We start from the raw sequence: 27,806 nt of genomic DNA, 5'->3' as shown, positions 1-27,806 counted from the left end.
TTTCTCGCCTATTCATTTCTTACTCATCTAAACCACAAAACAATGGTAGATAATTGCGCCAAGTCAACACTGCTGTGTTTATGAATAAAACAAAACAAAAAGTCAATAATAATTTATTTACTATTCATTGATATAGCTCATACTTATACTATTCATACCAACTTATCTAATTGGATTGGATATGAAATACTTACAAGCCAGCCCTCGTATTTCGCATCCAACCATGGACTATAATTACAAGCATTAATACACGACGATCGGTCAGTTTAGAGAAATTTCTTGGAGACTTTTGTACGTTTGTGGCGATTGGTCGAGGCGCGTGGACGTCAGTCGTAAGAGCGACCGAACCGCAAGTGCCCGTAGTCGTCGAAAGCGTCGTCATTCCTTATTGGCCTGTTCCGGATCAAGCCGTAATCTCGGTACAGCCTGTTCGATCTCAGTTCCTCGTCTTCTTCAGGCATGAACCCACGCAAATTGGCTCCCTCACAACATCTCATCAATAAAGCAACCGCGACTGTTAGCGCCATCGCAATAATCGTCGCTACACGCATGGTCGCTGTTGCCTAGAAAGTTGGAATCATTGTTATTGTATGTAAGTATTTACAAGGCGATGCACTAACGTTGTCAATTTATTGTTAAAAACCCTACAATGAGAAACACTACACTACACAGTTGGTTCAAAGAAGTAATTCTCGACAACGAGTTGACAGCGTCTATGCTCCCCCTAATTATTAAAAACAATCATTTATTATAGTCAAAAGGCTCGCATCTAGACCTATGACGTATTCGTTAGATAACAACAACGGTAATCAAAAATATTGAGCAAAACTTAAAAATGGTTTCAAAAGTTTTTTTTATGAAACCTCATGGTAAGTTTAATAGAAATGCAACACGATATTTAATGGTACAAAAATAATTATATTATCCGTTACTACATATTTTTAAGATATCTAGAAAAATATTAACTGCTCTTAAAATCCAAGTTTTAATAATCTGAATAAATAAAAAGTAGTATGGTTATAGAGTTTACAAAACTATTAATATAAGTACCCTATTTCTGAAGTTATCAAAAGGTTGCTTGGGGCCATTCTGCAATCTCTTACGACCATTTGGTATACCAGTGGCGTAGCGTAGGGGGTGGAGTTAGTATATAGGCTGTTTTAGGGGGACGGCAAAATGTCTAAAATATAATCTTTTAAAACCTGGAACTTTGTCCTTCATATTTTAGCTAGTAAATCCGAGCAACATTATTACATAAAGTATTGTAATAAATAGTAATGTAAGTATATCTTGTTGGAACATTACTTAATGTGAAATGATAACCTAACTGTAATTGCCTCACAATTAAAAAATATATTGTGCGATCCAAACTAAACTAATTTTTTTTTACTTTTATAATCAAAAACCTATAAAACAAAGGCTAATTGTGTCTAAAATCACACTATGATGGAATGGTTGATTAGCAGATTACTTACCGAGCTCTCGTCGGTTGATGTGAAAATGCGCTGGGTGAACAAGAACCAACCCTTATATACGGCTTCATCCCGTAGACAAACAACCTTCCCCCTTCTTTAATATTCCCCTCACGAGATGTCTATTCTTATGAAAGCTCTGTGAAAATTGACACATTTCAGCAACATTATTGAAAGCTCATAAATTGATCCCATTAGTAGCTCTACAAATGGATTATTTTACTTTGAACTTTTCCACTGTGAAAATTGTTTAGTTTGCTATAATTATTTTTCCAAGGATGTTACAAGTTCAATAATACATCAAACGTAAAATAATTCCATTATGACCTGATTTACTAACCACTGAGTTTTTCAAATGTTTATTTATTTATTATAGACTACTAGAATTCTGTTTCGAAATAAAAAACCGGAAAAGTCCGAGTTGGACTCGCGCACCAAGCATTTCGCACAAATTTGTAAGGTCTTTATAGTATAAAAGTTCAAACTTGACAAACTTAACATTGCCGTTCGAAGTCTAGACGCGGTTATTCAACCAACCGCAAGTAATAGTTTGTAATAGTAAGGTTTTTTTGTCATTAAAGTTGATATTTACAGTTTTCAATTTTTTTTCTTTATACCTAATATGTAAGTACATAGTATACATAGTAAGACATTGCTCATTGCCAAATTTTATAATTCTAAGTCAAGGGAAGTACCCTATAGCTTTTAATACCCTTGTGAAATCTCAAAATATGCGACATACACGGTCATATTTTTTTTCGCTTTGATGTACAAATTAGATTTATGCATAGCTGAAAGAGACCGTACACAAGTATGTATTTGATAATTATATTTTAACTAGAAACGTCTATACTTAGGTTCTTGGTAAAAAGTGTCTTGGGTTACAGACGGGTAAGAAAGTGATCCTATAAGGGATCCTTTTGAGATATGGAACCCTATAAATAGAAACATGGAACTCTATGTAAATTTTTAATTGTATTAACTACTCGGTATTACTCGCGGTTTCACCTGCGTGTAAAGCCTTCCCGCTAATCGTACGAACGTCGTTTTATTAAGTTCGTTGGTAAATAGCTATAGCGATTCGTGACGCCATCTGTAGGTAAGTATTACACCAGCACCATGTTTAATTTAAAAAACAGGTTTAAAAGGTATAGTTCTCTATGGATACAAATTGCCGGAATAAAAAATATCCTATCTTTTTGTGTATTACATTTTATTTTTATTTTAAAAAAATCCCTTTTTCTACTCCCATAGTTATTAAAAATTATACCAGAAATATGTAATGCTCATCTTTATTTATTATTTTTATCTTATTTTAAATTTAATTATTGCTTAAAACATTTACCAATATAATTTAATATTATTATACGGTGTGTACTTAATTAGTCTGTATAAAATTTGATTCCAAGGGCCGTTATTCCTAAATTAAAAAAGTAATTTAATTTTACGCGCGTATTTCAATTTATTACGTATTTATTGGTTCTCTGAACGTATTTTACATTTTCTCACGTTGTTCATCTAAAGTATATATGGTATAATAAAATTGAATATGAACGTAAATACAATAGAATTTGATTCTTTGGAACAGCAATTTGTAGCTCTTATAGGGGAATTCAGATCTATCTCTGTAAGTAAAAAAAAAACAATATCTTGCTATATTTTTACAACTACACCTACCATGTAATTTCCTTTACTATGCTAGATAAATCATTAATAATTATAATTAAATTCTTCTTAGGTACCTAGTAAATTAATTATAAATATTATATTTTTACGATACCTACCTAAGTATCCATATAGCATTGCCAAGGCGTGTGTTTACCTGTAGTGTACAGTTGTAAACCATGAGTTATAGGTTTCATTTCATAAGTCGACATAAAAGGATGTGCAGACCGTTTTGTTACAACCAAGTAGAGTTTATTTATGTTGGAGTTTAGAAAGTAGGTAAGTATATATCCCAACGCCGGACATATTGTGGTCTTTTATAACTTTCATATCTGCCTACATCTATAACCACAAATAAGTGGGCGCAGTCAAGATTATATAAAATTTATGAAAACGTATGATTTTTGTTACGAGTTTAAGTAACTTTGTTAATTCAAAGTCGAGGAAATTCGTTGAAATGATGAATTTGAGCTATCATTTTCAAGCTACAATGTTTACATACATAAGTGTCTCGCCGAATGCCAATGTCTATGTTCTACTCATTTATAATCTATTGTTTAGTAATGAAACACACCACTGAGAGTTATACCTACTGAGGGACGTATGAGTGAGTTGGCTTTACTATACTTGACAAATCATAACCGTCTCAGAATACTTCGTTTCCTTATATTACATTCTTAGACAAGAAAGCCAATGACTCTCATTTCTTTCTATTATGATTTTCCATGAATGACGAGTATTTTCTGTCATTTAGTCAATATCAAATCAGACATTTGACGCAGATCATTAACTGTGAATAGGTATCTATTATAGTTTAGCCAATGGATAAACGTAACGAACGATGACGTAGTTTTATGCAATTATCGTTTCAATTCAAATAAAATTTATCAAAAACTGTAAAGTATTTATAACCGTTTCACGCTAAATAAATAAACATCGATTAGCAATACTTAGATGTTCCTACTGATCTTCAGACTTTCAATTACGTAGTAACCAACAGTACCGTTATATGAGTTAACTTCTTAAGCTGGTATAACTAAAATATAATTTTAGCCTCTTTGTCTGATAACTAATAAAATGAATTTAGTTAAGAATTGGGTCTCAAAAGACGAAATCACACAATTGACCCGACTGCATACACAGATAGACTAGTTACTGCTATGCGAGTTCAGCCGCTTGTTCCATTAATTTATAAAGATTCCCAGAATACTTAGGTAGGTACGTTAAAGTACTCCAAGAAAGTTCTGTACATGCATTAGTACCGCTTTAAAACCTAGGGTACCAAATAAGGCTACATAAAAATTATACTCAAACACGGGTTATGGTAGAGTGCAGAGAGTCGTCTTCGTGAGCTATTGCGTTCGGAGTGCAGTCGGGCGGAAAATGCTGAGGCGGCCCGCGACGCGGCGGAGCGCGCGGCTTCTGAGGCCCGCACCAACGCCGCCGCCGCCACCGCTGGCGCCACGCAAGCGGCCGCCGCGCTAAACACCGCCCATGAACAGATCGTTGAATTAAAGACGCAACTGGATATTTCGGTGAGGAAAACGTACGAGTAAGTGTGGCCGACCTGAAATAAAAATATAGTGTACATAATATAGGCCAATTCAAATTATATAATCTTATTTACATCACTCGTAAAGAACTAAGTCAGAAAGTACATTAGAATATACTAAATGATTAAACATAGCCATGAGCCTTGACCTTATTGCGAAGAAACTCTCAAGGCTATTTTTTAAACAAAAAGTATAAATGTCAAGCGGTTCCAAAGGACCATAAACATAATATGCTTAGTTGTTCTTATTTTTATAATACCAATTACATAATCGAATATTATTTTCTAACTAAAAACTCACTAGTTAGCAAATAACAATTGATTTGATTATTTCTGCATTAGGAACATCAGCGTAAAGCTTTAGAAGAACGATGTTCAGAGATGGTAAAACATACGACTGCATTAGACAGAGAGTTACAACAACTGCGACAACTACAAGCAGGTTACACAAACTTGCAGCATCAATACGTGCAGCTGCAGGAACGCGTCAATAAGGCTACTGAAGATGCTAGCAGGTATCTTTCATTAACACGTGACTTTTTAGAACAAAACTGAATGAAACTGAAACATATTTCTTATAAAACATTTGCGCATCTAATAACAAATGTCGGATATCTCAACATGGGATAATAAATATGCACTCTAAAGCAATATGATTGTACCGTTTTGTATATCGCTGTGTGTTTTCCTACGACATATTATTATGTGAAAAATATTCTATTGCTCTATTTTAGAAGAATAAAGGTAAAAATATAGTAGACATGTACATTTCTAGAGAGAAAACACAATTAGAAAACGAATTCCGAAGAATTGAGAGATGTGCAGCAGGTGGCATGGAGATAAGAGAAAGAGCTCGACTGGCTGCAGTGGCGCACACTCGTGAACGGCGGCTGGTTGCTGCCGAACTGCGGCACGTCACCCGGGAACTCACGCAGGCTAACGGTAAGACGAAATGCTTGTAATATGAGGGTCACTGGTGGCAGATCTCTCATATGTGAGAGTCCGCCTGAGTACCACCGCAATGTAATATCAGTCGCCAAGCAAAAGAGTGTAGTCACTCTTGTGTTCCAGTTTGAATGACATTGTAGCCAGTGTTACCACTGGAATAATAAGACTTAACATCCCATGTCTCAGTATGGTAAGCGCAGTGGAATACCGACAATACTTTATAATTGAAGGTATTGGATAGTATTCCTACTGTTTATAAGCGATCGTAACGCTTACCATCTGGCGAACGGCAAGCTCGTCTCGTCATTCAAAGCAATAAAAAAAAGAAGAAAAAAAAGTGTATTCTACGGATTGTATGAAGACTAATGATATTTTTGATGATTAATAATTTGATGTTTCCATTGAACAGGATCGTATACTTAAGTCTTATGTTTACTAATTAGGTTTTTCCCATGCGAGAAACCTTCACTCTTCAAAACATTTTCCTCTCTGATTCCTGTCATTAATCTGACTTCACTCACCTTTCATACTCCATTTCGTTCTTGAATTCATTCACCAACAATGCTGATGGTGTGGGTTATCAATAACCTATATTGTTTCAGCCGAATTAACGAAACTTAAAACTAAGGTGGTGGAGCAACATATTCTATCATCAGATATTGATGCTTGCAAAGATAAAGTCGTAAAGTGTGATGAGAAATCAATGTCAGAATTACGAGCCCTATTAGAAGCAGAACGAACAGGAGCGGAGAAATTAGAACGCGCCCTTGCAGCTGCTTTAGCAGACAATCTTATACTCGCTACTAATTTACATTCCAATGACAATGTTGAAGTCGGAAATTCACCCGAAAAACCCTCAGAGAAATCTGTTTCTACAATTTGTGAAATTGACTCTTTTCTTGCTGAGTAACTTAATATTTTTTCCTAATAAATAAAATACATAGGTATAATTATACCTTATTGCATTTATTTAAATGACGATTACCAAAACCAAAGAAATTTACCAATTTATCTTTGTATTTGGTAACGTTATAATCACTACGAAACAAATAAGTAATAAAGGGCTGCAAGTTGCCGCAGAAATGCTATTTTTTATCATATATCTACAAATGGACGGACAAACTCGTTTATACTTTATTATTATCCCACGACTTGCTCTAACGTTAGCATGATGACATCATTCGTAGAAATGAATACATCATGGCGAATTGTCCGTGGATTTTCTGCTTTCTGAACATACGAAAACATTCCGAAACATATTTTTGGCGTTTCTCGGTTTTGATGTATATTATTTATATATATAGGTGTTGTTTTTCTAAACATGTATTGTGTTAAGTTTTGCTAAAACAGGTTCTTCTGTGGAATGCACTCTGCTAGGTCGCAGCGGACGTTGCGGACGCGTCAAGCACGATGATCGCGCCGTGTATATTATATACAAATAAACAACTATTTTTCGTCTTCAAAAATGATATTATGATTTTTAGGCATCCTTCTTCAACGTATATTTTAAAATCATACCTTCTAAGCTTTAGTTTCTTTATTGTAACCACCTTCCCGATTAATAAATAATTGAAAGTAAATAGTAAAATAATCTTAATGATTCAACACGTTTAAGAGCTATATTGCCACAAACAGACACACACTTGTCACTAATACGTAGAAGATGCTACTTATGAGGTGGCTGTGTGGTGTCGTACTTATGCAACTATTTCTAGCACATGAAATGTGATAAAATATGCTAATTTAATGTTACTTACATAATGTGGTATTCATAACAAAGTTATCACTTTACGTTATATTTTGTTTTAGTCGCCTATATTAGGTACATATCGAAAATAATATCTCTGATGTTTATAATAAACATTATTATAACAAAGAAAACCTCAGAAAATGTTATCTCGTGTGTAAAATAAACAGCACTGAATGCAACCTAAAAGTAATTTGCGAAGTTGTTCAAGTAGGTACTAAAAATATTTGATATGACCATCCAAAGATGTAATGATATGAACAAACAACCCGCAATAAGCAGCTGTTCAATGGCAGGAGATTCGCAACTTCCTGCTCTGTAGTAAGCTGATGCATACTACATGTAGGTGCGCCGTGCCGAGCAGGTACGCGGTGAATTTTCGCAAGGCTTCGCGGCGCCCCACCTGCGGCTTGCGTAGGCGCCGCACCACCACTCAGTTGAACATTGCACCACGCGCGGACCGCGTCGCGCCATCGCCACGCTCACGAACTATGTGCATCCGAATGAAACGATCTGTGATATAGTGTTAAGTTTCATGTAAATTAAGTGCTAGAAGTAACTAAAGTATCCGACAGGTAAGGTCATTCAGAACTGTGACGATTCTGCTGCATTCTTGTTTGTGTGTACGTAATCTCTATATTTGTAGATTTCAAGTTGTGATTGTCAAGCTAGTTTTGCACAAAATCGATTTAATCTCTGTTCAATATTCATTTTTATACTTAAAACACGTTTTATATTATATAGTTTATTTAATATTGGTAAGTTTGGGACAAAGATGAAAACACGTTCTTCTGTATTCACAAATGATTGTTTTGCTGTCTCGTAAAGGTAAACACGGAGCGAAGGTATTGCTGTAACAAAACTCGTACATTGAGAGAAAGCTTTTCTCAGCAAATCACTTGTTTTCGACAAGTTAAATGCCGCAACGTAGCATACATGTTACCAAAACATATTTTTTTGTAACATATTATGCGCTGTAGGTGTTTATCGTTCAAAAAAGGCTCTACCGCCCACATTACATGTTGACATACTGAGTCACACAGCACACAAGGACAGTATGCTCAATGGCAAACGTAAGAATTCAATACATAGACATGTGTCAGTATTCAATAATAGCTCACCCACAGCACATCGATAAATCCGTTGTGTGAATTAAACTTAAGGAATTTCAATAACTATAGAAGTAAAAGGTATACGTGACCGTGAACGCAAAACATAATATTTATGATAAAAATCATTTTTAATGTTCTGAGCAAAGAAACCCTTATTATTTCGCCATCTTCATTCGGCCATCATTTTGATATTTTGTATTTAGCTGCACCACAGTCTACTATAAAGTATTGTTATATCGTTGTTCATCTATTGCAAGTCTCTTATACACTTGTCAACCGCGAAACGAGTTCAGATCTTTGATGCTAAACTTCTTAATACCCAGTAGCAAAAACATTAATTTTATTGTCCCTTAATTGTATCTCAACAGTGTTATCACACTGCTAATTGCACATAGAAATAAACAAAGAATAGTAAAAAAGGACTCTCGTTTTCTTGCGTATAAGTAGGTATTATATTTATTAATCAGTAATTTATAGGTGACTCTACCAAGTCAGTGGGTACCATTTACGTGAATAGTGAAGTTCAGATTTATGTATATAAATCTGAATTGAAGCAGTTATGCTTTATAGCAATTAGGAACAACATTTTTCTGTTTCCTTCTTCAAACTTCTTCTTCGAAACCTCGTTCATTTTAAAGCCAATTGCATTTGCGGAGTTCGTTATTTATGAGAGGTGACGTTGACATCAGGGGGGTATCATCACAACACAATTTAGTTAAATATATTTGAAATAAAACTGATTTAGTTTTATTATAATATTATAATAGTTTTACTTCAATGTGTAACATTCGCATAAACATACGAAAACATTATAAAAAATATTATTCGAAATTCCATAGAAATTACTTACTAATTAAAATGAATCATGAAGATAATGCTTATATACTTAAACTATATGCCACCATCGCACATACTTTGTTTCCTGATCAATATCGCGACGCCTTTAAACAAACATTTACCTCATTATGTAGGACGTGACCATTTAAAGGCTCTTGGAATTCTTTCAAGGGAACATAAACAATGGAACATCTAGCAAATATTTTAGAAAATATGCATAATGCTCAAAGATAAAAACATATAACGTATCTTTAAAAATTGTTACAGACATAATATTATTTTTATATTATAACTAGCTTTTGCCCGCGGCTCCGCCCGCGTTATAAAGTTTTTCAGGCTAAAGTTTTCCGTTATAAAAGTAATAGTTTCCCGGAAGCCTATGTTCTTCCCAGGGTCTCAAACTGTCTCCATACCAAATTTCATCTTAATATGTTGGGTAGTTTTTGAGTTTAACACGTTCAGGCAGACAGATGCAGCGGGGGACTTTTGTTTTATAATATATTTTTTAGAACTTTTTAAGAGGAACGATCCCGTCATACATCATTGTTGCATAACTTTAACCGTTTACGCAGCGCAGGCAACGCAAGCTCTCAAAACTAATAATTTTCCCCTTATTTGCAACATGTTTCTTTACTGCTCCGCTCCTATTGGTCATAGCGTGATGATATATAGCCTATAGCACTCCACGAACAAAGGGCTATCCAACGCAAAAAGAATTTTTCAGTTTGGACCGGTAGTTCCTGAGATTAGCCATTACTGCTCCGCTCCTATTGGCTATAGCGTGATGATATATACTCTATAGCATTTCACGAACAAAGAGCTACCCAACGCAAAAAGATTTTTTCAGTTTGGACCGGTAGTTCCTGAGATTAGCCATTACTGCTCCGCTCCTATTGGGTATAGCGTGATGATATATAGCCTATAGCACTCCACGAACAAAGGGCTATCCAACGCAAAAAGAATTTTTCAGTTTGGACCGGTAGTTGATAAGATTAGCGCGTTCAAACAAACAAACAAACAAACAAACTCTTCAGCTTTATATAATAGTATAGATACATACACATTTAATTGTAAATAAGTATTTACATGTGTCATTATTATTTATTTCAGAATGATGACTGATAAAATATCGATTTGCATACTCGTTATATTCGCTTTCCCAGCAATACAATGGTAAGAATATTTTAAGTTATGTACTTTATATACGTATAAGTTACAGTAAAACCACTTAACGAAAGTTAAACTAGTAATAAATAGTATTTTCTTTGCCACTGATTTTAAGAAATGCAAAATTTGCAATTATTTATTCCGAGAATCGTAATTATCGCTTTATAAGAATCCTCAAGAAATTTACTTAAACGTGAAACTATGAAATGTTTTTGTATATTATTTTTGCAGCATATCAGTAGTAGGTCCAAAGGTTTTAAGGCCATATAGTGCATACACGGTGGCTCTAGCCGGGGGCTCCCGCGCACACACGCTCTATGTAGCGGTGGAAGGAAGACGTGCCAGTGGAGAGCAGTTCAATCAGGGCAGAGAGGTGCAGATACCTGCCGCGTCCTCTCGACTCGTTGAACTTGATGTAAGGTCTAATCTATTCGTTCTGTTTCTGACTAAATCTCTAGAATGAATCGAAAAGTGACATGTGATGCTCCGATTTCAAATATTCAGGGCGAGAGCGTTAACATCTCAGTCCAATAATATTAAAACTTACTGCCATAGAGTTCATTTTGCTTTGATCGTATTGTAAAAAAATATTTAACTAGAAAATGTCTATAACCAAAAAATATTGTTCGTATATCTTCTACATCAAAAATGTTCAACAACGATAACATGTTTTCATAATAAATTTATAATAATCCATTAAAAATAATTGTCAAACCACGACAATGATACTGTGCATAGTAGAACAAACCACTTGCATTTGCTAATTTAAGTAAAGCAAAGACAACTTATCCCCGCTCTATTAAACTTACCACACTTGATCTCGTCACTTACGTTACAATCTACAAGTTCTTGCTACAAAATATGGCGCATTAACTCTGGAGTATTTACATATAAAAACATAAATAACAAAATATAAATATCTATAATCCTCTCAGCCGTAGTCTAAATGCCATTATTTATGTGAACTCAAAGCAGTTAAAAACTAAAGCTTTCACCTACGCTTTCATGATTAGTATGACCTGTTTTCGTTAATAGCATATGGATGCTTTCATCAATAGCGCCGTCTACATTAGATATAATCGTTTAAGTTTTATAGGTGTTGATAAAATGGCCGATTTTATAACTCCATCAGCTCTTAATATGTTTGTACTAGTTACCAAATGGAATGTAACTTTGTAGATAGAGGATCCCGGCCCGGGGCAGTACTCGCTGGTGGCACGTTCGACCTCGGGACCGCTATTCTCATCGTCGGCGCCGTTGGTGTACCAACCGCGCAGTTTTTGCGTCTTCGTACAGACCGACAAGCGCGTGTACCAGCCCAGTGACACCATTAACTTCAGAGTCGTCGCCTTGGACAAGTAAGATTCCCTCAATAATGTTTTCATTTCTTACAGCTTGTTGTTTAACGTTGTTAACCTTTTTTCGGTTGAATAAAACTTGTGCCAATATTTATGTCATTCCAACAATGCATTCAATAGTAATGTATCCTTTATAAATAAATACACAATTGATAATAAATACAATAACAGCGTATAATATATGCCGGTTCCGTGTATTGCGAAGTTAACGTTCTCTCCGAGTGACAGCACAATCGTGCAAATCTGAGGTATATTATTATTTTCTTGCTGGGTATGATACCTCGGTACGCCGGTTACTACACAATTTCCCAGAGCTTTTCCACTAATGGTGTCTGTAATGGCGGTCCCATTAAATTGCCGCTGATTTTGAGGCGTGTTGCATTTCCTAATTTTCGTTATATTAACATAATGCATAATAAGTAGATATGCATATTTTGCTGTCATAATATGGCAAATTAAATTACTATATTATTTCACTATGCTGTCCTATGATAAAGGATTACGTAATGTAATTCGAAAAGATTAGGTACTCTACTAAAATATTGTATATATTGTAGTCGTATATATGTTGTACCTACTCGTCGTCATAGGTGTAAGTTGTAATTACATCGGCTAATTTTGATTGTAAATTATATTCCGATTAGAATATCTATTTTACAACCCTACCCACACCTACAAGACAAATACAATTTCTATATCCCACTAGGACACGTTACATGACTTGTGAAACTCACAGTGAGTACATGCAGGTACAGCATTCTGCAATCGTGAGTCACAATTATTACGCACACAAGGTGCAACAGCACAAACAGCTATCAAAGTATTGCGGTACAGTGACAGAAAAGTTCACCGAAGTAGGAGACACTTTCGATTTCAATACCATCACGAATAGAAGAGTTGAGCGTGAGATAACGTGTTGCGGGCCGGTCGTTAACCCCGCGCACACGCAGGGCCTTCGTAATATCGTAGCTCGTCTATCATGACTGACGAAGAACTTACGCACTTCGCAATCTCGAATCTATTTTGTTTATCAATTAACATATATAAATCGTGGAGAACGTTTCATACCTAAGAATTCTTCATAAGAAATTCGGAGGTGTGTGAAGTCTGTCAATTCGCACTAGGCCAGTGTGGTGGACTAAGACATACCAGGAGGAGAAATTGTGTCCAGCATTAGAACAGTATATTGGCATTATATTTTACAGATATCTTTTACCGCTCACTGACAATGTGGACATTAGCATACTGGACGCAGGAGGGTCCCCGGTGCGACAGTGGGCCGGCGTGGCCTTGGACCGCGGCATAATTACTGATGAATTAATGCTCGCTGATGAACCCGCCCTTGGAGAATGGACTATCCAGGTAAAGTGACATTGTCTGCCTTGACCTAATATGTTTACACCTCATAAATGTGTTTGTAAAAAGGTGTCAAAGAGATGCAAAAAATACCAAGGTCTCAGAGCCGATAATAGTTTACGATGAGTTCTTTGGAAAAACCAATGAGACTTAAAATTGACCTCTCAGTGTAATCGTTCAGAAAGTCACGTCTCTTGATATCAATTTGTGACATATAAAAGAAGAAAACATTAAAGTTCTAAAGTAGCTAAATGGTCACAATCCTTTCTCTACACGTGAACGTCATATAACACGCGGTGACCTCAACGATTTGGTTGAAGAGTTTTTGCATAATTACATTGGGCAACAGGTGGAGGTGCGTGGGCAGACGTACTCGCGCACCGTGCTGGTGGCCGACTACGTGCTGCCCAAGTTCCATATGGAGATGACCATGCCCAAGGAACTGCTGTTCAGCGAAGGACGATTCACCGTTAACGTCACCGCCAAGTAAGTAATAAAAGCACCAAATTTAAATTCAATGATTACTGTGTAAATGTAAAAATATGATATAAGTAAAATCTGTCTGTTATGTTTGCTAAACTACTATACGATTTAGTTCTTTGATACAATATAACTGCAGATCCTCAAACACACGTACGAGTTTTTTATTAAAAAAATACTTAAACGGAAGTTAATGTGTCTTATATCCAGAAATATAATGTGCATAAGAAGAGTGAGGTAGCCGAAAACTGTATACCAAGAATTAAACATGAAGACCTGTTTGGAAATTTCCAGTTAATCAAGCAAACTACAACGAAATTGCTAAACTAATTGATTAAAATGAAAAATATTTTATATAAAGTAAACTAAGCCGTTAATTCCTTTTAAATTGAGTTCTGACTAATGAAAAAATAAATTACATTGAATCTTTTTTGATAAAAGTAAGTATTGAATTTTCAAAGCAAAAGTCGGGCATAAAATAAATTAAATTTTTCATTGTTTCCGTGAAAGTGCGGGTTATTTCAAATCATCTATAGACATTGTAGATTTTTCTAAAAAAGTACCACATCAACCAGTATTTACGTTTTTATAGAATGTGTATTTAGGTATTATATGTCCAGCAGTAGACTGCAACGGGCTGATGACGATGACAGAATGTGTATTTATATTTCAAGTACAGCCCATTTTTTTTAATGCGGAATCTTGATACGTAAAGGAAAACTAATATTCTCCATGCTTTACGGTAATTGCACTGTCATAGGATATAACATATTTTATGCAGTTCTCTCTTGTTATGTAAAACGCTATTTTTTATGTTTCTACCGGATTGTTGATGAAACCAATTGAACTCAGAACAATTTCAGAAAACATAACAAACGCTTTCATGATACTCTAACGAACGGTTTATCTTTTACAAGCAGTTTGAAATAACCGACCCCACACAATTTATCACGGCTCAACGAAACGTTATTAAAAATGAAGCCTTCTGTGAAGAAATATATATTTACCATACCATAAAGCCCGCTCTTGATAAAAATAAAGTTATTATAAGTACAAGTTACCTACTTCTGTTACTCAGATGTCGAGACACGCTGTGTAAATCCAAATATATAATGGAATATCTATTTTCTTTAGTCACGCCATAATTTAAGAACGACTTTAAGGCGATTTCATTCATCATTTCTATATAATATATTCTTCTGTGCGTGTGTATGTCATTGGACTCCTAAACCATTGGAACGATTTTGATGAAATTTTTTTGTGGTTTGGATTCACATTCGGACTCGATAGGTAGTTGTACTCGGGTTCTAGGATTTTATCTCTATTTTAGGATAACGCCTGTCGGGGCCGCTAGTACTTTGATTGATATAATAACCTAACATTCCCTATTTCACAGGACATTATAAATATGTCCCCGTAAAACCGATATACTGGATATTGATGCTTTTTAGTTCAATCCATATAAGTAAGGTTTAGTTATAAAAAAATTATAGCATTAAACGTTGCGCAGATGCTGTATAAACTTGAAAATTGCTGAAGTTACCCAAGCAACAATTTGACAGTTGCATTTTATAATTTGTTTGCAAATTTGCATCAATTTATAGACACTTCAACGGACTACCCGTGCGGGGCGAACTAACGCTCTCCGCGTACGCCGTATTCTTCTCTGGCTTGCTGCAGCCAGTAGCCAGCTCACCCACCAGGAAGGTGGTAGACATCAATGGGAATGTAGAAGTGACGTATGATCTTAAAACTGATCTTGACCTTGCCGAGGACGCAGCGAGACCGCTCGTAGTCGAAGCTGTATTGGAAGAAAAAGATACTTTGATACGACAGAACATATCTTCAAGAATATTGCTGTTAAGGAGTCCGTATAGACTGAAGGTTACTGCGCCGGATTACTTCAAGCCGACGCTGCCTTACGTTGTTCAGGTTAGTTATAATAATGTTTGTTCAAAAGATGTATCCATGCAACCAAACCTTTAACAAAGCTATTTTTTCCAAAATCCTATTTGTTCTACTGCAAAGGTGGCAAATCTTCCATGATTCTTTTCGTTTACCAACAGCTCCGTGCTGGTTTCGTAAAGTTATGATGTTTTAGATCGAGCTAGTACTGCCATCGGGAGAAATCTTCGAGAGTGACGAGGACATCAGTGTGGAGCGTTTGTGGGATGACGGCGCTCCGGTGAACGTGACTACCCTTAAGCTGAACAAAGGCCGCGCCCTCTACACCTTTGTACCTGACGCCGCTCACGTCAACTCCACGCTTAATTTAGTTGTAAGTGACAGATTGATGGTAGTAATTAAAATTTACTATCGTTTAAAACAGATTCTTGTAAATAAGCTTCCCCGTTGTTGAAGGGCTAGTCTTTTTTTAAATAATTTATAAGTCTAGCATGGTTTGAGAGCTTATAACATCAGCCCTGTATTATATACTGTCCCACTGTTGGGCACGGGCCTCCTCTACTACTGAGAGGGAATAGGTATTAGTTCACCACGCTGGCCTAGTGCGGATTGGTAGATTGGTTTGAGAGCTTACTCCCCAAATATTTATTGCAGTTATAGCTAAATGATAAGGTTTATTAGTATAAGTTAGAGTGTGCTGTTATTATAGAATTATTTACTAAGCTATTTACTTTAGTCAAACATTTAAAAGCTAATTCATTTGTTTAGCTTATACGTTAAAACAAGTGACGCACGTGCTCTATTAGGTTGTTCAGTATTGTTATAAATCTAATTCGCAGGTGAAATACAAAGAAGTGTCGGAGCGAGTGGTGAACGTACAGAGAAATGACTATTCCGGCGGTCAGTTTTTCACTATGGAGATTCTGACGAGCAACACGTCTAACGGTGACGAGATGCGCGCGCGCATCACCGCCACCGAACCCATGGACCTGGTGCACTACGTAGTCATCGGGCGCGGCGACATACTCGCTGCGAAGACTTTAGAAGTAAACATTATTATTATATTACCCAATTATTATCGTTAATCTCCGGCAGATAATCATAGTTTCTACTAAAAGTTACAACTGAATAATAAACTTGAAATTATGAAGTATTTTACTTCTGTTTTTGTACAGTAATAATATTGATCCTTCGTTGTACGTTGATTTATTGTTAGTTAAGTGTAGAATTCCAAGAATCGCGGAAATAATATTCTGAATTTGTTCTATTGAATCCATTTATTTGCAAACTGACATTTCTTTAAACAAAACATTATCTCAAAACGTACCAGCTAATACACTACAGTAAGTATGTAGTATTCTACATTATGTTGGTTTGTGCTAGCTGAGTCCGGCGCGTCGCAGCGTGGACGTCTCGGTGGAGACGTCGTGGCGCATGGCGCCGGGCTGCGTGCTGGCGGCGTGGTATCCGCGCCTCGACCCCGCCAACGCGCTGCTCGCCGCCGCGGTGTACGTGCCGCACAACGACTTATTGCAGCATACGGTACTCATTATAATACTTATAGTACGAGTTAAAACAACCTTGACCTTAGAAGTACTCACCTGATCTCAGATCTTGGATGGTCTCGTAGGATCTCTTCATCCTTATAAGGAACAGGATCGATTGTTATTAAAATTATCAATTTACTCGCTAGCTGTACTTTTTCAAACTATAATATCTTCAAAAATAAATTACAGAGGTTAAGGTATCTGCCCTAACCCTCGCTCTTAAATATCCTCTGTATATATTTTTTATTTGTATATAGAAATTGTAAATTAATTCTGGGGAATACTCACCCAGGCTTCACAAGCAAATAAAAGAAAATAAAAAATTGTTCCAGGTGTCTCTCTCGCCCGTGGCCACGAACGGCATCAACCCGAAGCCGAACAGCCTGGTGGAGCTGCGCGTGACGGGCGCGGCGGGCGCGCGCGTGGCGCTGCTCGCGCACCCCGCCGGCGCCGCGCGCGCGGGGCTCGCCGCCCGCGACGGCAGCGGCAGCGGGCTCACGCTCACCGCGGTAATACCTCATCACTCACTTGCGCGCAAGCTTCGACGGATTTACCGAGTATTAACGTAAGGCACTGGCAGCAGCCTCGCGCTCACCGCGGTAAGGGCAATCAGCACGTCTACCTCCACGTGCACAAGATTAACGAGTGTTCACGTGAGGCACCGGCCGCGGACTCACGCTCGCCGCGATAATCCCTCATTACTCACTTCAGGGCTAGTCAAGCCGTCTGCAGTCCCCGCACAAGTTCCGACGGATTTAACGAGTGTTAATGTGAAGCACTGGCAGCGGACTCACGCTCACCGCGATAATACCTCGTTACTCACTTTAGGGTAGTCAGGCCGTCTGCAGTCCACGCGCAAGCTCCGACGGATTTAACGAATGTTAACGTAAGGCACTGGCAGCGGACCCACGCTAAATGCGGTAACACCTCATTACTCATATCAGGAATAGTTAGACCGTCTGCAGTCCGCGTGCAAACTCTGACGAATTTTAACAATTGTTAAAGTAATCATCTATTGCTACAATACTCGTTAGCGGTTTTTCAATATGGTTTTTGGTGTAATAAATGCATTTCGTACTTTCGACAACCGATCTGAAATGCGCACCGCCAGCGAATATTCGGTGCGCACTCGCTTTACGACACGTTAACTTGTACTACAGAGGAACTACACGTTATGATGAACTTTACGGACGGTTGAGGTGGGTATGAGAGCGCGCCGCCATATTGACATGAAACGTCAGGGAGTCCCATACCTTTTGCTGAGAATCCTTCACTTCAATAGATTAAATTTTGATATTATAGTCACTTGAAACTAACTTCATGTCAGAAAAAATCCGTTTGAATGCCATTCGTATCATAAAAACCTGATTAAATTTCAAAAGTTCCTATTATTTATTCTCAGATCGAACGAGAAGTAGAAAGTTTCAGCGGGTTAAAACATTCCGTGTTCAAAAACGAAGACCATCTTCCTGCTAAGGGCTTAGACTTAGGAGGTTATTCGTTTTCTGACGTGTTCGAGGTATGTAAATATTTAAAAGGTACATTAACCATGATTAGTACCTAATACCTTCTGTAAGTATGAAGAATTTAAATTATGTTACAGAATGCAGGAGTTGTGATATTAACCGACGGTGTTGTCATCAAAAATACTGAAGATGGTAAGTCCTTTATAATACTTGTATGAGCAGCTTGTAATGTTTAGGTTAAGAAATTAAACAGTTCCTTGTTCGCTAAAATCCATCCACGGTCTCTGAAGATATTCATGTGTTGTCTCATGATGTCCCCTAGCAAACAAGATATCTTGCGTGCCAAGAGACATCTGACGGAATAGAAATTAGAAAGAAAGAAAGAAATATTTTATTTTTTAAATTCGCTTGCTTGCTCTTCGCTTCTATAAAAATCTTGATTTATGCTTTCATATCTTTTTTGGCTCTGGTACAGTGTTATGTACATATTTCTCTTCTGCATTGCGAAATCCACCATATACATCAATGCACAATATAGGCGCTCTCTAAATCGTGCTTAACAAATTATTTAATATCATATTATTTGGTTTCTCAAGACACAGGCTGAGCCTAATTTGAGAACTTCTGACATTATGTTTTGTACCTTTCGTATTCTAAAATAAAGATAATATTTGCATGTAGAGTCCGGCGCGCGCGGCTCGGTGGAGACGGGCACGCGCGCGCCGCTGGCGGGGCCGTACGCGTTCAGCCGCCTGCCGCCGCCGCCCTCGCCGCGCTACTACCTCACGCTCGCGCCGCGACCCACCTGGACCCTCGCCAACTTCACCATCGGGTATGTGATCACGCCACACGTTGTCCACTAACTTAAATGCGTACCTAGGTGATTGAGAATCCTACTATCATTTATTCTACGTATGATATATGGTGCGAGAAAAAACGATATTAACTCGCATGAATATATCTCATTCGTGTACAATTCATACACAAGACGTCTTTCTGCCTTTTCATTGGCTAGGCACACAATAAAACGTATATTTCGCTGACTTTCTTAGATCTCATCTAATAGGGGGCGAACCTATCATTTTAAACTCCCAACTAGGGAATGCCTCAAGCAACGATGTTCCGACTATGCTATGAAAGAAGACTTTGATGAGGTTTACTAGTCACAGCAATATTGATATTGTTAAATTGAATTCTTCTTGAATTGCAGAAGCGACGGCAAAGGCTCCAAAGAGGTTTGGACTCCTACCACGACGGGAGAATTTATAGTGGGAGGGTTCGCAGTACATCCCACTCTAGGACTGGGCCGGGCTACTCCACAGAACTTCACCACGTCAGTGCCATTGTCGATGACCGCCGAGCTGCCCACCATCTTACAGAAGGGAGAAACTATAGCAGCTATCATTATCCTGACGACTACGCTGGCTGTCGACACGAGCGTTGAAGTCACTTTCTACAACAGCGATCAGTATTTCGAATTCGAACCTTTGGAGAATGAAGTCGAATCTGCTAAAAGTAAGTCTTTACCGCATCTCGAACATTTAGATATTTTTTCGGGATAAGTTTCACTATATATTTTCTGGGATAAAACAGCTTATTATCCGACTTCAAAAAAAGGAGGAGGTTATGTCCTTCCCAAGATCCCATACTATATACATACCATATTTCATCGAATCGATTCCGTGGTTCAGCCGTGAAAGCGTAACAGACAAAGTTACTTTCGTATTTATAAATATGGATTACAACTGAAGAACAGAACTATTAGGCTAGTCATCTGAAGGTCCATGACTCACCTGCTTATAATCACACTACCCACAAACATATTACAAAGACTAATTGATTAATACATTGAATTGAAGTGGCAACTTCAACGATTCAATTGACGTAGGTATAGATACACACAATATACATAACGAAACAATTATTACGTATCACAATAAGTAATAGACCCGAACACATTAAAGAGTATGAATATACATACACATATAGTTTGAATATACCATAACAAAATTGCATTTGTGATTATGATCGTGTCGTGACCGGTACTTTCTTCGTGCATTCTAAATTAGATGTCACGTGCAATATGCTTGCATGATATCTGCAATTATCGAACTAATTCGAAATTCAGTTCCGCACACGGCTTGTGCAACGTTTCGTGACTATTACTAAACTACCGTCGATACATTAACTTGGAAAGTGACGCATCAACAGCGAATCGTCGCGTATTGATTATGCGATGCTGTTGCTGAATTCACACTGAATACCTTTTTAAAAGCCGTCACTGGCTCCACGATGCCTAAACTGACACTAGTTAGGTTCTCCTGCCATACTAGCCTACTGGCAGTAATGTAGCTTGCCATAGAGGGGCCCTATATCTATATTTGTTGGGGGCTCTTCAGGGCAGTGCGAACTTATAGGCGCCGCTAAAGCCAAAGAGCCGCTAAGGCCAAGAGGGGCCCCAAAGCTCGGGGGTCCCGTATCACTGATGCACCTGATGCGGCGGTAGCTACGCGCCTGCCTACTGGAAACATATTTAATGAGTACATGTCATTTTAAGCTCATCAGATGTCGAATGGGGTACAAGATACTGAAAATAGACCCATGTTAATTATCGGTTAGAGTCTAAGAAGGATCTAGAGTCACTTAATCTAGTATATCGATGCGCCGCGACGCCCTTATAGGCTTTAATCAAAGCGATTTTGAATTGTATTTCAATGACGTGTATCATTTGTCACTTGGCAGAGATCGAGTTGTTCCGTCGCGTGCGCGTGACGGTGCCGGCGCGCGGCTCGACCAGCACCGCGTTCCTCGTGACGGCGGTGCGCACCGGCGAGGCGCCCGTCATCGTCGAGGCCAGCGGCAACGGACTCTCGGACTCGCTCTTCCGCACCATCGATGTTAAAGTAAATAATTTGAACCACTGATTTTCTTTACTTTACCAATATTATAAGGTGATGATGGTAGAGTCATTTAGAACATCATTTCTGTTCACCAATTATAATTACAAAAAATCTTATCGTTTTGTTGTTTCTATATTTCTTTTAGCAAAGCAAGCGTGAAGATATTGAAACTAAATGCAATTTAGAATATTCTTGTTATATCAGTATTTATACGATAGGACGGATACGAAGAAGATCTGTACGCATGGGGCCTGCTGGACGCGCGTCGCGGCGTGTCCCGCGCGAACGTGTCGCTGTCGGTGCGCGGCGGCGTGCGCGCAGGCGCGGTGTCGCTGTGCGCGGCGGGCGAGCTGGTGGCGGGCGCGCTGCGAGCGAGCCGCGCGGCGCCCGCGCCCGCCGCCGACCCGCCGCACGCGCTGCGCCCGCTCGCGCTCGCCTGCGTGCTGCTCGACTATCTGCAGGTATAAGAACTGACACCCAAACTATACTTGATGTTTAGGAATTGCAAGTTCATACCAGAAAAGACGAAAAATAAAATAACAATATAAGCTTAAAAAATTCAAGGGGGAATGACGCGTGGTACAGCTGCCCCCCCTCGTCTCCATAAATATCCATGCTTAATTACAATATTCAGCAGTAGAAGCAGTAGAAATCACATACATTAATTTTCATAAGTTACTAATACTAATACAGGATTTGATTAATTTATTGTTAAAACAACATCTTATATTCCTTTTCTAGGCTACACACCAAGAAGAATCGTCAATAACGAAAGAAGCTCGCGCTTTGGCATCCGTTGGTTACCAGCGACTGATGGCATACCGACGAAAGGATGGCTCATTTGCCGCCGAAATGGACAGTGAAGTGGAGGGCGATGTGTGGTCAGTACCACACCGTCTGTTTCCTTTTAAAACCATAAGAAAATAAATGAGCACCAACAATATATTGGTTCGGCGATGAAGTATATTTTTGCTGTTGAAGAACTGCGATACCAAAGTTATGCTGTCAACTTCCATAATCTACCTATTAGAAACGAAAAATCAAAAACATATGGGTTAATTCACATACTTCAACATCATATGAACCAATTTCAAATAAGATCGCAATTTCGTGGTCCTAGTTGCAGCTGTTTTACTATTCCTCCAGTATAATTTCCAAAAACGAATGCTCAGTGAAATGATACGTTCAGACAGAATGTAAACAGTAGGTACATTCCGTTGATAAGTTTGTTGTGGTGGCAGGATGACGTCGCAGGCGGTGCAGTGGATGTCTCGGTGCGCGCGGCACGTGGCGGTGTCGCCGGGCGCGCGCGCGTCGGCGCGGTGGCTCGCGCAGGCGCAGCGCCCCGACGGCTCCTGGCCCGCGCCGCCCGCGCGCACGCGCAACGACCCGCGCGCCGCGCAGCCGCTCACGCTCGCCGCACACGCACTCATCGCTCTCAACTATGTCAAGGTATCTCAACAGCTAACACTCTCTTCGTCAAGTTCAGCTCCGTCTGAACCATATCTTCAGAATTTTGATTAACACGATTTCATTTAATTAACCAATCTTTAATGCTAACACAAAAGATTATTTTCGAAGACATGATATAACTCTTAAACTTCACAAGATATAAAACTCAGTGATGACTATGTACTACGTTTATTGACAACAGAGCAGCGAGCCGCAGTACAAGGAGAACGTGGACAAGGCGGCAGAGTTCCTGGTGTCGCAGGCATCGTCGGCGCCGGACGCATACTCGCTGGCGGTCACGTGCGCAGCGCTTGCCGCCAACAACAACCCCAACTTCCTCAACGCACTACAGCTCATGGACAAGTACACCAACTCATCAGGTAGACTAGAAGCTAATGCTTTGGGATTTCCGAAATGGCTACAACTATTAAAAGTGTTAATGAATAATATAAGTATGTTGTATACGTACTTATTTTAAAATATTTTATCTGCTATTTCTAATTAGATTAGATAGATAGATAGATTAGATTCCAACACATCCAAATGACCTTAAAGGCAAGGACAGTAACCTAAACCTATCCTAGTCGCTCTCCTCATAGTTACAAAAACAATGACAGCTTAGATAAGCGTCACTCAATTGTTCAAAATAAGCAGATGGAGGATACTTTTTATACACATGAAACAAATTCCAGGACCCGGTATATTCTGGTCACGGCAGCTATCAGGCTCGGAGTGGCGCAACCCCTGGCTGCACGGCAACAGCCTGGACGCGCAGACGGCGGCGTGGGGCGTGCGCTGTCTCGTGGCCGCGCGCAAGACCGACGAGGCCGTGCCTGTGGTCCGCTACCTGCTCGAAGCCTACCAGCCGTACGATCCAGATCCTGAAGTGGTTAGTGCTGTGCTGTTATTAAGTAGTATACTAGTGCCTTTGACAGAAAATGGAGGAAAGTTTGGTAATTCCAACCCGTACTAGGCCAGCGTGGTGGACTAAAATCCTCTTAGTAGTGGACGAGCCAGTGTCCAGAAATGGAGAAGGCATTTATAGGGATTCGGATCTACTGCCTAAAACACAAAAACAACAGTTGTTTTTCTGTTTCTAAACTGAGATTACTGTTAACCATTTACAAATCAACAAGCAAAATAAAGAAGCACTGAATTATTCAGGTGGACTCGTTAGCCCTGTTCAGTCAAACAGTGCGCGAGACAGTGAAGCTGCGCGTGTCCGTGAACGTGAGCGGCTCGGAGGAGGCGCGACAGTTCCAGATCGGAGACAACAACGCGCTCATCATACAGTCGCAACTGGTACGTACTACTGAAACCATGAATAACGTGTCCTGCAGGGAAGCTTTTAAATTTTGAATTATTGAACTCAAACATTAACTAAAGGCACTTCCTATTTAGTTTCTCGTTGTATTATGCCAGATCTGTTACTATATATGCTGTGAATCCGACTCTTACACTTGCAATTTTGGCGACTGTTACTTACGCCGTGGCAATTAATCTGTGAGTGACGCTCTCTCCGACTGACACAGATACTACAATTGTAGCAGTGGCTGACATTGTAAATGAAAAATTGTGTGTCACTAACACAATAATTTGTCATTACAAAGAGTGATACGATCATTAAAATGTCGCATGTGTCTGACTTCATGTTCCGTACTGTAAACAAATTTTTCCCTTGCCTTATATTTCCTCGAAGATTGTACAATATTTACAAATACTACATATCCACATATCTTATTGTATCACTATTTCTCCCACCAGATCCGCAACAGTTTGTCAGCGACGGCAGTTACTGAGGGGCGCGGAATAGCTCTGATCGGTTTGTCAGCTAAGGGCAGCACCAACGTCACCGCGCCGTGGCCGCGGTACACGCTCGACCCCAGGGTCGACCAGGTCTCCACTAAGGATCGACTCCAGCTGTCTATTTGCTATGGGTACTATTTACTAATTAATATCAATAATAAAAATTATGCCCAACAATACCTTACAGAACACCTTAAGCAATTCATAGTAGCTCTACTTGCAAAATACCAATTTTTTACCGTTGTTACTTTCGATCTTATAATGGGGTAAAATTCTGAAGACTTACTATGTGCCGGCTCCCAGACTGGCGCTCTCAAGATTAGGGACCTGGAAGCAGCTAAATTTTTAAGGACCTTCACTGGTCACAAAGGTGCAATAAAATGTATGGACTTCCATCCTTATGGAGACTACTTGACAACAGGATCACGTGACAGCAGCATTAAGTTATGGGACACAAGGAAAAGAGGATGCATTGTCACTTACTCAAGTCACCGCCTGCCAGTCAACAGTCTTCAGTTCAGTCCTGATGGACAGTGGAGTGGTAGGCACCTGCCTATCGCCATATTGAGCACAAGTTTTAATTCAGAGTTTCATGGTATATTTTTCGCTTGTAAATTTCATATAGATTTTGGTTCCCCGGCCCGGGAATTGAATCCAGAATCTCATGGTTCACAGTTCAAGAACCACAATGCGACTCAAAACACTTGTGGTAGCCACAAGTGTTTTGAGTCTAGTATATACGTTATCAATCTGATGTTAAACATAATACATTAACCGTTTAATTATGATCTTTAAATTTCTTTTACAGATTTGTCGCGGCAGGCAACGACTCTGAGAGCGGATTGGCGTTGCTGACGGTACAGCTGCCATCTGGATTCCTTGCAGACATAAACACCATCACAGAACTAACGGTACGCATCTCATTTATAACTTTCAAGCTATTTACCTCGAAACATAATAATGGAAAACCTAAATAAACTATAATTTGTTATTTGCAAGTCAAATTAAATTTCCGTGCAACCTTGACATATAAAATGTATGAACCAGTTGTTTCGTTGTCATGCCCTCGAAATTCGTTACGCTTCGTGAATTGTTTTTCATCGTGTATGTAAACTTTAATATGTATTCGGATATAATGTCTAAATATTATATTACGTATGAACTTTGCTTTTTTGTCCATTTACTTAATATTACACATTTATCCATTGACATATAGGTTTTTGATTTATAAATCCACTCCATTGTCATTCGACATAAAAGTGCATGCTACTTACTAATAGGTTGATATAGTAAGCATGTATGTATTATAATATATGAGTGTACATTGTACGCGTGTCGTTCAGTCGGTGCGGCACGTGTCGGCGGCGCGGGTGTCGCTGGGCGGCGCGCGCGTGCTGGCGTGGGTGCGCGCGGCGCGTGCCGAGCGGTGCGTGACGCTGGCGGCGCCGCGCGCGCTGCCCGCCGCCCGCCAGCGCGCCGGCTGGGCCACGCTCACCGACCTCTACGATACCAGTAAGTACTGCTTATTGCTTACTTTCCAATACACACCTTATTGCTGTTTTATAATCATTCAAACTTTTAACCAGTCATAATGTAGTGCAACAAATTATTATAATAATTTAGATTAACTATCGCGGTTGTTTCCGACGTGCAGGTCACCGTGCACGCGCGTTCTTCCACGGCGTGCCGAGTTCTGCGTGCGACGTGTGCGCGGCGTGGGCGTCGTGTGCGCGCGCGTGCGGCGCGGCTGCCTCCCGCCGCGCTCCGCCGCCCGCCACTGCGCATGCGCACGCACTGCTGCCCACCGCCGTCACCACCATACTCGTCCTCATTGCACTAATGCTGCATATATGCCGGATATGACTGCCTTGTTCGTAGAGCTGCCATCTGTCCCACTTCCCCGAAAATATAAATTTCAAGCCGTTGAGGGGTCTAAAAATATGTTTCGTATACACCTACAAGTTAAAAGTTCATATAAATAACAGCTACATATTAACATTACAAAATTTACCTGGTTTTTAGACCTTTTGAACGAGAGATATAAAAAATAGCAAATGTTTTTTATAGCTAGACATCAGTGACGTAACTAGACCGTAATGGGTCCGTGGCAATTAAGCGAATGGTCGGGCCCGTCCTTACATAAAAAAATATTTATCTAAATAGTTTTTTTCCCGCAACCATTTTTTAAGTTCCAATACACAAAACTTAATAAATTTGGCGAAAGTTTGAGGCCCTCTGATGGCATTTTGCCCGTCTTGTCACTCTAGTTACGTCACTGCTAAGCATTAATATTCATTACACCTAAATATTGCTGTTATGACAAATTGTTGGCGTCATTAATTTAAGTTATTTTAGGACTAATAAGTACCTAATTGTGCACATTGCACTTATAATAAGTACCAAGCGCGAACTCAAATAGACAACGGTCACACGATACACATTAAATAAGGCGGCTCTAAAACATCATAGATTCTAATAAATGTTTGCCCACTAAACTGTCGAAAATTTAAGCCTTATTAAATATAATTAGATACCTTAGTAATTTAACAATGCCTATAAACAAAAAATATATATGATATACTTTATTTTACTAGTCACACATTATCATAAAATTACATAAAATTGTTACGCGAAATTCAAATGAACAAAATAATATCGAATAATTTTATGTGCCTACAGCAAAGTGTTGCACTTATGTATACGCCTAATATTTGATAGATTTTAAATTATTAAAAAGGATATTTTGTAATTTATAAGTAAATGCTTCTCGAAATAAGATCAATAAAGAGCCTAACTACTAATTTGTTTTGTATATTATTTTACTAAAAAAATGCGTCTGCTGCCTACATAATACATGGACTAGCCGAGTTAATTAAAGTGATTGTTAATATCGCCATAAAGCAACATGTGTAACCTGTAAGTATAGTCAGTTACAGCCTCATACTGCGCGAGACTCCGGGCAAGAACAAAGAAGAAAATAAAAAGTTTCCCGATATTAAACAATTTCGCAGATTAGAAGCCTTTTTATAACACAAT

At 38.8% G+C, this 27,806-nt stretch overlaps 1 protein-coding gene across 2 annotated transcripts; it reads left to right on the top strand.

The window, feature by feature from the left end:
- Window positions 1-7,806: 7,806 nt before the first annotated feature.
- Window positions 7,807-27,571, top strand: LOC115447131 (CD109 antigen). 2 transcript variants are annotated; one of them, XM_037441946.1, is made up of 26 exons: window positions 7,807-7,959; window positions 10,444-10,506; window positions 10,732-10,915; window positions 11,680-11,858; window positions 13,064-13,220; window positions 13,564-13,700; window positions 15,299-15,626; window positions 15,796-15,972; window positions 16,439-16,645; window positions 16,983-17,141; window positions 17,479-17,655; window positions 18,549-18,665; window positions 18,750-18,804; window positions 19,294-19,444; window positions 19,823-20,127; window positions 21,355-21,515; window positions 21,731-21,973; window positions 22,254-22,393; window positions 22,754-22,964; window positions 23,167-23,344; window positions 23,657-23,853; window positions 24,129-24,266; window positions 24,729-24,901; window positions 25,579-25,681; window positions 26,114-26,282; window positions 26,425-27,571. In XM_037441946.1, the coding sequence occupies exons 2-26, from the start codon at window positions 10,445-10,447 to the stop codon at window positions 26,631-26,633; spliced, it is 4,317 nt and encodes a 1,438-aa protein (XP_037297843.1). In that variant the 5' UTR covers window positions 7,807-7,959; window position 10,444; the 3' UTR covers window positions 26,634-27,571. The 2 variants fall into 2 exon arrangements, with proteins under 2 accessions (XP_037297843.1, XP_037297844.1); XM_037441947.1 differs by lacking the exon at window positions 7,807-7,959 and adding an exon at window positions 8,554-8,574.
- Window positions 27,572-27,806: the final 235 nt, after the last annotated feature.

The sequence above is a fragment of the Manduca sexta genome, chromosome 23, assembly GCF_014839805.1.
Source record: "Manduca sexta isolate Smith_Timp_Sample1 chromosome 23, JHU_Msex_v1.0, whole genome shotgun sequence".
Taxonomy (NCBI): domain Eukaryota; kingdom Metazoa; phylum Arthropoda; class Insecta; order Lepidoptera; family Sphingidae; genus Manduca; species Manduca sexta.
The sequence above is the reverse complement of the archived record's forward strand: the minus strand, read 5'-3'. Positions and strand labels throughout refer to the sequence as shown.